Source organism: Columba livia, chromosome 5 (assembly GCF_036013475.1).
Source record: "Columba livia isolate bColLiv1 breed racing homer chromosome 5, bColLiv1.pat.W.v2, whole genome shotgun sequence".
In the NCBI taxonomy this organism is placed as follows: domain Eukaryota; kingdom Metazoa; phylum Chordata; class Aves; order Columbiformes; family Columbidae; genus Columba; species Columba livia.
In genome coordinates this window covers 7,921,453-7,935,983 of record NC_088606.1, presented here as the reverse complement: position 1 = coordinate 7,935,983, position 14,531 = coordinate 7,921,453, and the positions used below count along the sequence as shown (strand labels likewise).

The window sequence follows — 14,531 nt, the reverse complement described above, 5'->3', positions numbered from 1 at the left end:
AAGAGAAGTAGGGAAGAATTATCATCAGGGTGTGATACACATACTCCAACTTACATTCCAACTTTCCAGCAGTGATTCCACAGACTCTTTTGTCCCGTACTTCATGTCCCAGATATTTAGCTTTAACATCACCTCATTGGCAAGAGCTGTGCAGAGTCCACAGTGGTATTCAAGGAAGGTGTTGGAGTTTGTGAAAGGGATATTGCTGAATCTGCAAACAGTGAAATGTTGTAAAAATTAACTCAAAATCATTTGATGTAGAAGGCATTAATGTGTACATTTTATAGCCTAAAAACTCAGAATTACTTCTATTATATAAAAATACTATTTTGTTACAATAGTAGTAAATTTTAAGATAACAACAAAATTTTAAGTAGTAACAACTTTGAGTCAATGTTGACTGCTCAACTTTAAATGGCCACAAAAGGGGCACCTGCCATCTGTATGTCAAGGCATCTCAGGTTATGGACATAGATTCACTGGTCACTTTTGAAAATATTCTTCAACAGATACATGGGGTTACACAACCTGTACATCTCAGTGATTTTATAAGGTAGAAATCAAAAATTAAAGAATCCCTACGCCCAGAGAAATTTTTACATTCAAAATTTTCATGTTTCCTGCCCCTAGTGGGTATTTCCTACCTACACCAGCAAAGGGCATCTGAAAAGGTCCTGTTAATGAGCTCCACTTTGTACACAAAATTAGACATTAATTGGACCATTGAGTAAACCTGCCTGCTTCACTTGACAGTCAGTTTGTGGTTAGGTGGAAAATGTGCTTTTTCTGCAGGGCCTGGATAAATTATGTACTTTATTCAGAACACCAGAGCAAGTCAATAGCAAAGCTAAAATACAACATAGTCAAAGTAGAGGAATTTGAGGATCACAACCTTCTTTTCATTTCCTCTAACTTTTCAGGCAAGACTAGTGGCATATTCTTCTCATCTTCATTCTTAAATGATTGGAGGGTGTCCAAGTGAGAATCAAAACAATCCATCAAACCCTGGGGAGAAAAAGACATAGTAAGCCATTTATTTTAATTCTAGAGTATTTCATCTGGGAATCTACAAGTCACCTGCCGTAAGGGTGAGAGCTATGAAGAACTAGTCAGCACAAGACAATTTTCCAGTGTCTTTACCCATTAAAGTGCAATGAAAGTATTTATCTAATCACCTTCTAAAGTGCATATTTAGTGCAGTACTACCTGATTTATCTTATCACTGTGCATCTAGACAAATGTAAGAAAGATGAATTTACACTACCCATACTATAAGTTTTTTCTGCACTTTCGCTATCATCTTTAGGACAAAAAAGGTGTCGTTGTAACAGTTTGGGGCTATTAAGTTGTTTCTTGCTATGTATTAGCAAAGACTGACAGCAAACCAGTTGAATAAACCTATTTTATCAGGCTTGCTTAATACTTCATTTGACTGCTCAATGAATTTCCATCTAACCTATGCTGACAGCATATCACATTAACCTTCTGATGGCCAGTATCACGTAATTGGTGAATATTTTATGGACACATGTTTCAGCACCAAACTCCCTAGGTAAAAATAAGATATAAAATGTATTGCACAGAATATAAGCATATTCATTAGTGGCATATAAAGAAATATGCCAAAAGTTCATTTCTGTGGAATAAAACCTGCCACAAAGCATGTTAACGGAAACTGCTGAATCCTAGGGCAGCCCTGAACCCCCAAAATAGCGCACAGATTGGAAACACTTGATTTTGTAACCTTAATACTATTCCAGTCAGACAGTTACAAGCATTGGTTGGTAACTTTGTAGATTTTAAGAGAAAGCAAAATTTCCATTGTAAGGCAACAAGATCCCTACATGAGACACACTAAAAGGACCGACTAGAGGAAGGAGCAGAATCTCCTTCCATCAGGTAAAGTGGATTTGACAGAAATTAAGTATCTCGGGTTTCTTCTTCTTAAGGAACTTAATTATTTTATCTACATGTTCAATGGGAAAAAAGAAACCTCTAAAGCAAAGACATCTCTATCTCATTCTTAAAAATGGTTTAACTACTTAGGCTGAACAACAAAAATCATAGATCAAATGGTTAAAGACTGGCAAAGTTGTTACCAGTTAAAAAAATCTCTCTCATACCAGGAACTGACTAGCAACAGTCCTAAAAAGTGGTGTTATCAAGCCATTCACCAGAGCCTCTGTTTCTCATTCTTTCATATTCTCTTCAAGGCCACGTTACAAAAATACCCAACTTCTCCATTGTTCATAAAAAAAATCAAGTACAGCATGATAATGATAAACCAAGCATCCAAACATTTACTCTTTTCAGAGTTTTCGAACTCAAGAGGACTTTAAGCTGTTATCAGTGCAAAGATTTCAAGACCAGAATACACAACTTGCATGGTAATGAGGTATCAAAATACCTCCTGTTGCTTTGAATGGGATTACAGAGTGATTCAGCAAATACTTAACTTCAAACACACAAACTTTGGTGAACTCACTGGAATGTAACCCTGAGCCCAAGTGCTTTCCTGAATAGGTATGCATTAAATAGAGATTTAAAGATAAGGATGCAATTACCCTCTGTTATTACTTAACAAACAAATATGTTGCAGGAACCACATAAAAAAAGAATACCATAATTTATTCATTTAGAGAGTACTCAAATTTAATCTCACCCCAGTGAAGTCAGAAACCTTCCTTATAGATCAATGCAGTTATTTAATTAAACTCATCATTGTTCAAAGGTATGTTCAAAAGAGCTTTTAATCTTCAGAAGATAAATATATCCACACCACTTCCCAAAATGTCAAATAGCAATTCCGTAACAAGTGCTTTGCTAGGTCAGACTGAAGTAGAATGTTCATTTCTGATCAGCATACCTTAAATATTACAATTTTTTCTCGGAAGACAAGCATTGCTTTAAACGGGTCCTGCAAATCAGGCAAATCTTCTGCCTGCAGATGTTCTACCTCCTGAAGCCAAGCCTCAATGCTATCCAGAGGGGAGGGCAACATCTGGTCCAGCTTTGCTTTCCATTCATTAATCTTAAAGAGGAAAACAAGTGATTACATTTCTCACTATCATTTCCTTCCCCACCCCCAAGATACTGATATTAGCCCCATAGGCTGATGTTCTAGACATCCCAGAAAAACAAAAACACACCTGACACCATTCAGAAAAGAAGCTTCCAGTGCAGTCAGCTGCAAATCAGCTACGTTTACCTGAGACCCAGGTTTGCTCCCCAGCCTGCAGTCTCTGTAACACTACAGAGAATTTGGCAGTTACTGCCCTTGGCTGGTGACCATCTTGAGGCCCAGCAACAGGGAAATTTATAGTAAACTAGTTACAAAATAGGGAGGACAGAGGGATGCTCTGGACAGCTTTCCCTCATGGGGTTGGCAGGGGAACATCTCTTCCATAAAGAGCAATTACCAGCAAGCCTCAATACATCCCCACTTGCAGCAGAGGTAGACGACACAACCAACCTCATCGCAAAGGACTGTCTAACCAGACCTCACTGTATCACTATCCATGCCATGGGAAAGCATATATCAACACACTTTTCCCAGCTGCATCATTATCTGAGCCATAATTACGTCCCAAAAGAACCTCTTAAGACAGGGGCGCCAAACTCATTTTCACCTGGGGCCACATCAGCCTCGCGGTTGCCTTCAAAGGGACAAATGTAATTTTAAGACTGCATAAATGTAGGAGTAGTTACATTTACACAGTCCTAAAATTACATTCATTCATGTGGTCCCTGGTGAAAATGAGTTTGACATCCCTGTCTGAAGCATATTCTAAAAATTTTGATCAGAAGAGTGCTCAAAAATAATCAGATACAGGCCATTTTTCGCAGACATCTCACAGTCCTGAGGCTCGGGAGGCAGGAGGGTAACACAGACACCTTCTGCCTCCTCTTGGGCACTGTACACCACTCAGTTTGTCTGGACCACAAGTTCAGGGTCAATACTTCTTTTATCAATCCAAATAACAGTATCACCTCCCCACTTTTCCGTGTGAGTTCCTGGGGTAGACTTAGGCTTCTTCATCAAACACGCTCACACTGGTAAGGAGGTGAGCTAGAAATGCCCCTGACCTGAGAGACCAGTTTATCCCACTTCTCTCTTGTCTGCTGCCGGCCTTCGCTCAGCTCAGCTTCACTTCTTTTTGATGACAACACAGGCAGAAAGGGTTTTTTTTCTTGGTTAAATGCTTCCATAAATGACATCATTTCCTAGAGATAAAAAGGAAGAGTGATTCACAGAAGATGACTTCAGATGGAAGCTCATGGAGCCAAGTACTGACTTTGAACACGTCGGTATGACTTCCATTAACTTCAAAGACTGCGATGCACAGAAAGGCAAGAGAGCAGGCAAGAGGCATACTTGTCTCCAGGCAGTGTTTGGGTCTGAAATCATAGGTGCCATTCACTAGCTAAATCCGTATTTAACATAATCTTAGTGCAGTCAGAGCAAGAGAAAGGGAAAATTCTTCCTCTCACAGTCCCCCAGGGGCCATTTTATTACAGCTGGCTACAATATAAACCAAAGGAAATTTTACTTCAGGCACAATCTATAGCCCATATTTCAACTACTCCTCTACAACATTAGTTTCATAAAACCTCCTCTTATGGCAAATGTGACCCTGTAAAGGGCATATGTGCTTGAATCTTGCCCAAGTCTTCCACTACGTCAATTAATTAAAAGACATTTCTTTACACTCTCCAAAAAACTTTGCTCTGCTCAGGAAACAGATATATAAGGCTTGTTTTCTAACAGAAAGTATTTCATCCTAACCCTCCCTTAATCATCTGGGGTCATTTAGCAAACTCATTGTCTGATTTCCAGCTCTTGTTTAAAAGTTTATTTAACACTTCAGTTTAGGCAACGAAGATTAAAAGCTACGTTTCTGGAAATATTTTTAATATTTCTTTTTGCAAAAGCAGTTAAATATAAAATGCAACTTACTTTGTACTTCTGGTAATATGTTTCATTCTCCGTGTTGATCAGCAACTCTGCAAACTTCTTCTCCTGTGCAGCCAACCAGCTCATGGCCTCGCTTACTTTTTCCTGGTAATTAGAGCAGAAAATTTCATTTTTCCATTTTGCAAGCCTTGTTTTTAATTTACATTGTGCCATAAAACAACACACATTGAGCATATGATAAACCCTGTTCAAAGCTATTGAAAAGCAAATAATAATTCCTGGTGACTCTAATGAGTTTTGGGTCAGGCACTATTATAAAGCAAGGTCAAAGTTTTAAACCTGGAATCTGGATATATGAAGGCATCTGGATATATGAAGGCATCTTAAAAGAAAAGCCTGATAGCAATCCTACTGAAAGGAGATTATCAGTATGCAGATATGTGAATAACCAATTAACACATAAACTCTCATAAGATAATATAGAGAACAGAAAACTTGGTTTTCCAACCAGCGTGATCTGTGAGTGACGACTTCTACCCAGTTTACATGTCAGCTATTAAATTGAAAGCTGGTTGTTCTGCACATTTGCAAATCTCTCTGCCTCTACCCCAACATTTACATACAAACTTCAGAGCACACATGAAAACAACCAGGTTTCAAAACATCCTCTGTAACAGTTAAATGAAAAAAAACACAAGAAACCTGCACAGCAATTCCAGCTGTATCATCAAAAATCTTTCACGTTTAGTCTTGACTACCACGCAGGAGCATCAGAGGGTTCCAACCAATCTGCCCCGTCAGTAGCTGAATCAGAGGATCTACCCTCTAACTGTTACAGAGTCAGGCAAAGAAAATACTGATATTCTTGGTATCCATGATGCACATTCATTTAAAAACAACTCAGTGATAAACCACATAACATATGACATACCTGCATGTCTTCTTCAGACTCGTGCAAATTCCTGGAGTATTGTAAAAACTGAGCCACATAAGTCATGATCGATTTTTCATCTGGGTTCACAATGTCAACATCTACGAGAGCCAATACACCATTTACATAATTATGCAGCCTCTAAGCCTGATCACATAATTACACACTATACTACAGTTATTAAAACACATTACCATAAACATATTTATTTTGCAGCAGCTCAGTTAACATACCATTGCCAGAAATTAATATGTAATGAACATTTTTTCCTTGGGAATATTTTAATATAGCACGATGAACCAATGAACAAGTTTTCCCATGAACAGGAAAGTCTCATGTTCTTGCTTCTGCATATTGTTCCTGCGTTTGCTGCCAATTCAAAAATCCTACAAATCCTAAGTACAGTCAGTGTTATAAAATAAAGAACCTCAGCTCTGAGCATTACAGTAAAGATCAATGTTCCGTTTCAACCTTAAGCACAGCCTCACTTCCTGTATTACAAGTCAACACATATAGGATTATATTGATCACACTCCTGACAACAAAGACAAAAAACAGAAGATAATTTACCTTCAGGTTCAAGAAGCCGTGGAATATTCAGCTCCAGTTCTGCAATTCGGAAAGCCTCTTTCAGGTTTTCTTTATTGCTTCTACATTTTGCCTTCTCCAAATCAACTAGACCTGGTCGTAAGGTTTGGATGATGGCTAAAAAAGGCAGACCGCTTCGCCAGCTTGACTTGAAGTCAGTCACATTGATAGAGCCGTGCCTGTCCCAAAAATTATTAGAAACAAAATGTCATAGCCTGTTTCCTCAGATGTCCTAAGTACAAACTTAGAAATAAAATATAAATTCAGTAAAATGGGGCATGAACCAAACTTAAGGAGTTATAGAGCACCATGCCATTGAATTTCTGGAGAAGCTGGGTCAGACAATACAGCGGGTACCACCAAACACTACAATTACATATATTTTTTACTATTTTCACAAAATTACTCAATGTTTTTGTCTTATGTTGCATTCTGAAGACAAAGCCCTGCTGATCCAATATCCTTTCTGAACATCACTTTTGTGTTCAATATCTGTGCGTTCCATGGGACGGAAAAAAAACAAGCAGAGCACTGAAGAGCATGCATGTATTTGTCTATAAGGGCACCAAGTATTGGAATCACCTCTGGCATTTTAGAAAATCCTAACCTTAAAATAGACCCACCACTGCCAGAAAGATGTTCTTTTTCTCTTATTCAGTTAGTGTCCTTAAAACATCTTCTATGAAGCAGTGCCTGAACAGTGTTGTGAGGTGCCCAGAGAGCTCTGTGAGCCATGGTAAATTCTGGGACAACTCTCCAGAAACAGCTCATGTATTAGGAGAATGTTACAGCATGGTAAAGATGTGGGGTTTCAGGTGATCAAAGTTAGTTACAAAACAATGGGCCAAGACTCAGAAGATTTGTTCTTTTACCAAAACCTATAGGATTCACTGATAACAAAATGACTCAACGTGATCACGGTTCAGAAAGGATGCTATAAAACAGACAACAATGTTGCCGAAAAAGAAAAACAAGCAAAGGAAAGAGGAAGATTAAATGGACAAAGAGCTGGTTTTTACATGCTAATCAATCTTGTCCTGATAAAACACAGCTAGAAGGGAAACTTCAGTGCCTGAAAACATGCTTTCAGCAGAAAGTGTCTTTATGCCCCACTAACAACATGGAATATTAGTAGGATATTATTAGAACTTAGGGCAACCACATAGCTGGAGAAAAAGAGCTGCCATTATTGTAAAACATATTTGAAACATCCTGGGGTGAAGCCGTAGCCCTTGAAGAAAATGTAAAGCCTTTCCCTTGCAAGAAATATCTGTATCTGCTCTAGATTATGTGCTCTGAATATCCCCACTGAAAACAACAGAGCTATCTGTACATCAAGCATAAAACTTCTTGTTAGAACTGGGGACTGGGACCTCTTACATTCACTAGGGTCCTTCTTGGGGATCATGCGGTGTTTTGACAAAAAAAAGACATGAGATGTAGGAATCCCACAAATCCTATATTTTCCATTAAAAAAAAATCTATTGAAACTTTGTTAACCAGTGCCAACCACAAGGACTAAAACTAGCAGATCATGTAAACATTCCACTAGACTTATCACAAAGAAGCCCTTAAAAAAGAAAAGCCAAACAACTCAATTTACATGGTGGTATTTTATTAGTAGGACTAGCTTCACTCTATTATATTTAAAGGGCTCATGTCAAAACATTTAGGGCCTGATTGATGCTAAAAGTACCAATAACATCATTGGAAATCTAAAGGATTTTCTGCTAAACTGTCACTAAGTTATGTAAAGAATAATAAAACCAAAAAAAAACCCCAGCAAAACAACAACAAACCACCAGGGGAAAAATGTCACCCTGTTTAGAGGAAAGTAGTAAATATAATGTATAACACATTATTTATAAGTCTTGGATGAAACTTACAGTGAACACTGTTCTTTTGCCCACAGCAAAAGAGCCTTTGTAGCTGACATCTTCCACCGTTCCTTAATTTTAGCACTTTTTTTAGCTGATCGGCTCGCCTTTGGAGAGGAATCAATAGCACTTGAAGAATCAAGTGAAGGCTGATTGTAGGTACAAGCAAGTGTCCTGGCAAGTTCTTCAATCTATCAGAGATGATGGGATTGTTAATCAGGCTTCAGTGAAAAATTACCAAGAACATCAACGGCAGAAAAACAGAATTAGAGAGACACAATCACAGCTGTAATTCCCCTGCCACCAAAGATCACATCAGGTGTTTTTATACATTCAAGCTGAACTATCTCATGCTGAATTCCCATCTTTAGGTCATTTTTTGGCAGGAAACATTCACCTAAAGAATTAAAGTTATACTGTGAGTACCAGCACTGGCACCAAGCAACCTTGTCACTTAATGCACTTTCCTACTCCTCCTAGTAGCAAATGCAGCTGTGTTTTGTACTGAAAACAGTGTCCTGAATTAGGCATGCTCAGAGTTTGCCTCTATGTACCCAACAGATCTCAGAGATCTATTGTTGGTTAGAGAAGCTTGGTTTAAGTAAAAATATACTGAATACAGCTATGTGCTGCACAAGAACCTTCAGCACCAAAGTACCTTTGCCAAGAAAAATGAGGGCTACACCTAAAACTGTTCAAGAACTTTGCTTCTTGGCTCTCTCCTGAGCCTCAGTCACCAGTTTACCCCCAGTGCCCACATGTTAATTCACTGCTGGGTTCTTGCTGGAAGACAGTTTGTCTCCATCATCCTCTACAGTCCCACGACATGATCAAAGCAAGACCCTGAGCTTTCAAACACCCCTCCTCCCATAACCTCATGTCATGCAAGAAACATGCTCAGTATCTTGCATAAGAAACATCAGTATGACAGCCTTCATGTTATTTCAGGCACCTGCTATTGAAAAAAAACAATAGCAAGAATTACACACTGTGAGCACAGCCAACACTGAAGAGTGGGGCTGCCCCTGGGGGAGATGCATGCGAGCCACTTTGCACTATTTGGAGCTTATTTATTACAGGCCTTATACAGCTAGGCAAAGTTTAGCCTATTTTTTTAACAGGTTACTCAAAAAAAAGAATTCTCGGTATCTTTACTTCCTACCATTTGCAGCTAGGTACTGTTCATCAGACTGTAATGCCACCATTGCATTGGTAAAGCAGCTCAGACACGGGCAAGACCCAGTGGTGCGTCTCCTCCCTGAGCCGTCACTTCAGCACGTCAGAAAATAATCTTCTGCTTTGTACTAATTCATCTCATTTGGCAGCCACATAAGCCAACACATTTTTGTGCTTTTTCCCTCTAATAAAACTCTCTTACATTGCTGAAATACTTACATGGAAATGAAATATAATTGTCCAAATCAAGCCAAGCACAATGGAAGGTTTTCCTTCAATAATGTCAGCAACATGAATATTTATGAGCTTGAGCTAGGGGAAAAAAAAAAGGATCATTGTTAACAAAGAAATTTTTCCACTAGCTAAACTGGCTTTAGTTGTAAGTTTTGAAGTTAATACTCACTGATCTGCTCTTTAAAAATGTCAAAGCATTTTCTATGTTGCTTCTGCACTGGAAGGTATTACAGCCTTTTTCCCGTGGCTGTGAAGCAAAAAGAACAGATTACACCCTCAGTGTAAAAATTATTTTTATTTTATATTTTGCTACAGGAAGTCCCACAAAGATTCACAAATTACTTCAGATAAACTTATTTCGGCATGTTTCGGTGTCAATGGTGTAAGAATAAGTTACTCTCAAACAGGTCTATGATTCCAGAGGGACCATTCATATGCTTACAATTAAGCATACCCAGAAATCTTTGCAAGATTTGATGAAGTATTGAGGTAATATTTTTATTACTCTATCTTACCAGATGTTGACCCGAAAGCACTTCCAACAGATCCAAAAGCAAATGTCCTTGCTGTATGTCCGTATATAGGTCCGAGATAACAGAAGGAGGTGTATGCTGCAAAATAAATTTCAGTGTTTGTCAAACCACCTTTTGTCATGTTGAATTCAACACACTACAAAATATCACTTATTACTCTGTTCAAAAACACTTAGATCCTTTATTTTTTCAATAAATCCTGAATTTAATTGGCCATATTCTTCTTCTTTTAACCCATAATTATGTTTGTATTGCACTCCACTTTGCCTTGCCTCTGAGTTTTATATGGGCAATTTTACCCCTCATTTCCAAGTATTTACACTTTTCAAGGAGGCATGTGGAGGAAAAACCAACAAACAAAACCCACAACTTTGAAAAAGGGGAAGTTGAGAAGCAGTTAATTCGTATTTTGACCTCTTAATCAATGTACCCCATGTACAAATTTGAATACACAGCTGGATAAACTCTCACTCTTTTCACCCAGTTGTAGACAACAAACCTACCATGAGTTCAGCAGCTTCTGCTCAAGAGGGAACAAAAACAAGATTATTTTTTTTCACCGAAGTAAATCAGAACCCCAGCACATGCTGCACGAGCTGCTGTGAAAGTTTAAAGAGCAGCTACATTACTATGTGGTTTGTCTTAATACTTAGCAGTCATTCAGGTCATGCCATTAAACGTATGTTCTTGGGTTGCATAATAGAATACTACTTACCTAAACACAGTAAAACAAATCATAAATACAGAACCTCATAAAACCCTGAGACGTGTGCCACAATTCAGTACAAGTATGTTTTAGCACATCAGCAAGAAAGATACTGTCACCTGCTTATAAACTGTGTCTTAAAAATGTCTACGCACCATCACCAACACAATGCTACTACACCTATTAAACAAATGCTTTCCAGGAGCTACTTTTCCCTGCCAGTACCTAAAATCTTATATTACATTTGTTTACTCCTACAAAATTTCATCTCCATACAGCACATCCAAATCAAAAAGGCAAAAAGCATGTCTTTCCTAAAGAATTCCTTTCTTACCTTTGCCAATATTGAATTTATCCAGCTAGTGAAGGTTTTCTTCTGTGTAAACTCTCGCTGCACTGGGAGAAGAACAAACAGAAAAAGTTTATGGAACAAATTATCTGGTGTTATTTCTTTTTCTCAAAAAGATACATGGCACTCTTCTCAAATCTAAGGTCTGTTCTTCCACATATTAGAACACAAATAAATATTAGACTTTCTCAAGTCTTATTTTAGAGCTGATATTCTCTTGAATACTTGATACTACAAGGTCCTCTACAACCATCAAGCATACTTCTACTGGATGTGGCAAAGAGTGGCTAATAAAGGTTTTCTCAAAAGCTTAGCAAATGCAAATCTAACATAACTCCAGCCATTCCTAAATGCTTCTTGAAAGACTCAAGGCCATCATCAGTACAAGATCCACTCTTGAAATTCAGGAAAGTCTATGCATGGGGTTGGGTGATGAGACAAGGAAGGAGGCTGGAGTTAGGTGATCAACACAAATCTGTAGGTGAAGCCACACAATGGGATGTCTTGGCTAACTGAAGGGCTGGGGAGAGTTATTAGATTGTCATCAGGGGTTATATCCTCTAACAGAACACTTTCAGCATTGGACCCTCCCTGGGGTACACAGACCATTGATCCAGCCAAACAGGGGCACAGAGGTTCTTCAAATAGGAGGGAGGAAGAAGGAAGGGCTTGAACTTGTGCCTCAGTAAAAAATGGTGAAACGGGATTCAAAGCGGGACCCGGTCACACAGAGCTCCAGCTCTTCACCCAGGTCCCACAGGCTGGCATGCAGTGATTGATAACCAGCGGTTGTGAAGGGAGATGGGAAATTGTTTAAGCCCACATTTGAAAAATTGGAATATTTTAATAATTTATCACATCAGAGTACAGGTCGAGACAGGGGAAAGCCTTTCTTCATGGCTTGTGGGCAGCAGAAATGAGGAAAAGGCTAGTTCTCCAGAAAGATGAAGCAGAGCAGGAGCAGCAGAGGCAGACCACACCAGCTCCCCAGCCCCACCCCTGTCATGGCCAGTGGTTTATGTGATTTCCAAGCCCATGCTCCCTCCCAAAAACACACCCCATTCCCAAGACACCCCATCACCACATGTCCTCGCTGATCATCTGTATACAGATGTGAGTGAACAGCAGGAGGTGTTGGGTCTTGAGTTTATGGCCTTTTGGGCCTCACAACTGCAGAGGTGTTGCTGCTGGTGGCCATCCCAACAGCTTGTGGGAGCAGGCATGAACACAAACTCCTTCTTTCCCTTTCTGCATTAGTTTTGACTGAAAGAGTTGGAGTCGTCTTCCCCAATAAACAGGCCAAAAAGCAGCATCCCCCCCATCAAGGAGCCTGCCTGGAGCTGTGGAAGGGCAGTCACCCCCTCCCTCTTCCCCGTTTGAACAAAAACCCAAAAGGCCTCATTGGTTTTTAATAGCCCAGACATTACAAAGCACAACAAACAGACTATTAACTGAGGGATGGAAAGATTATACAGTTAGGAAAGTTGAGGTTTTGGTTGCCCAAACCACCATCTTTGGCCTGTGCCATCTGCATGGCCATCCAAGCCCTTTCCCTCTGAGGGCTGAGGTGGATGCCAGCCTCCCCATCCATGGCTACAGGCAAGGGGCTTTGGGCACTGGTATCATGGCAACACAGAGTCCCCAAGCTCCTGCATGTGGGGAAGCAGATGGGATGGGATGCTGGCCCAACATCCTGCCAGGAGGACAGGAGAGGACAGTGTGTGTCCTCCACCATGGCACCAGTGGGTTTTAGGGCAGTGAGCACAGACCAGGCCTGAAGGGAAATCATAGAATCCCAGAATAGTCTGAATTGGAAGGGACCTTCCAAGGTCATCTAGTCCAACCCAATGCAATAAGTAGGGACATCTTCAACCACATCATGTTGCTCAGAGTCCCATCCAGCCTGGCCTTGACTGTATCCAGGCATGGGGTATCCACCACCTCTCTGGCAGAGATGGCAAGCAAGGAGGCTGAGGGGGCACTTGCTGCCCATGTCCCCGCTAGGGTAAATCCTCTTGCCTCATGGGATTGGCAGCAGCAGACCACGAACAGGCCATCACTTCGTAAGAAGAGACAAATCTGGGAGATGGGGTGGGAGCAGGTGATCTCATCTGCCTCTGAAAGGATGCTCTTGCACAAAAGATTGATACGAAGGCAAGTCTGACACCATAAGGCAAGTGCAGGGCTACTCAGCAATAGTTATGTATGTTTTTGTAGGCTGGGCAGGATGAAATATAACAAAAAACATCAAGCCCTTGGGGGAAAAAAAATCCTGACTGCTCTGCTCATGAAAATGCCATTCAGAAGAAAATGTCCTGCCCTTTATTCCACTCTGAGAATCTGGCAAACACAAACCCCAGTCATCCAAGATGGCCCAAAGGGCTTGCCACACAGAGCTTCATCAGCTCATGGAGCGCAGCAAGCAGCTTAAGGATAACACAGCCTCCAGCTCCTAACCCCACCATCCAACCCACAAACCTCCCTCTGCTTCACCAGGCAGGTGAGCCGCAAGAAAAACATTCACTAATTACGTGCATCAAGGGCTGGTTTGCATCCTGTAGCCAACGTGTCTTTCAACAGTCCTCTAATCTGCAATACTATGATCTTGTCAGAGCATGAAACAGTCGATTTCCCCTGCTTGCTGGATTGTTTTGTGCTTCTTTTTAAATATCACCAAGATCATGATGAACAGTAAGATAAGGGCAGTCTTAAAGACATGGACAAAAATGCAATCTCAGAACCCTGTTTTGTTTGGAAGACAGAAAATAAGTGCAAGCATGCCACATAGACCAACCAACATCGCAACACTCATAAGGAGAACATAAATAGCATGGAGATATTGCTTCATGTTAGCACAGGACCCAACCACACCCTCTGGTTGAATACCCATACAGGAGTCGTTCCGGTTACCTAATGAGCAATTATTGAGTAGCTACACTCAATTTTATCAGGCAGGCAAGGCTGGTATTCCTGGCACTTGAAAAAGGACGGAAAGCAAATATTAACTGCCTGACGCCAGTGACTCTTCCAGCTCTAGCTCTTTCCAAACACAGGCTACTGCTACTGATTTGCAGAACTTGTTTTTGGGGTTGGTTACAGAAAGATGGTTAGGATGAGGATGCTTGGTTTTGTTTTGGTTGAATCTCTGCATATTAACATGAAGAAGCATTATGCAATGTGAGCTACATACTGCAAGTGTTGATTCACATGGGCAGCTCTCAG

The 14,531-nt window shown here is 40.2% G+C and overlaps 1 protein-coding gene across 11 annotated transcripts in view; it reads right to left on the bottom strand.

Moving 5' to 3' along the window:
• Nucleotides 1-14,531, bottom strand: part of SYNE2 (spectrin repeat containing nuclear envelope protein 2) — a 197,853-nt gene that overhangs the window by 154,187 nt on the left and 29,135 nt on the right. For all 11 annotated transcript variants that reach the window (XR_010473239.1, XM_065065861.1, XM_065065855.1 and 8 more), the window contains 12 exons: nt 11,295-11,356; nt 10,237-10,332; nt 9,891-9,968; nt 9,707-9,799; nt 8,321-8,502; nt 6,417-6,613; nt 5,847-5,947; nt 4,958-5,059; nt 4,087-4,224; nt 2,867-3,031; nt 893-1,005; nt 55-211 (listed from right to left, as the gene is read on the bottom strand). Coding sequence is in view for 10 of the 11 variants with exons in the window: in XM_065065861.1 (XP_064921933.1) it covers nt 55-211; nt 893-1,005; nt 2,867-3,031; nt 4,087-4,224; nt 4,958-5,059; nt 5,847-5,947; nt 6,417-6,613; nt 8,321-8,502; nt 9,707-9,799; nt 9,891-9,968; nt 10,237-10,332; nt 11,295-11,356 (1,484 nt within the window). In the remaining variant the exon portion in view is untranslated. The remainder of the gene's footprint in view (nt 1-54; nt 212-892; nt 1,006-2,866; nt 3,032-4,086; nt 4,225-4,957; nt 5,060-5,846; nt 5,948-6,416; nt 6,614-8,320; nt 8,503-9,706; nt 9,800-9,890; nt 9,969-10,236; nt 10,333-11,294; nt 11,357-14,531) is intronic.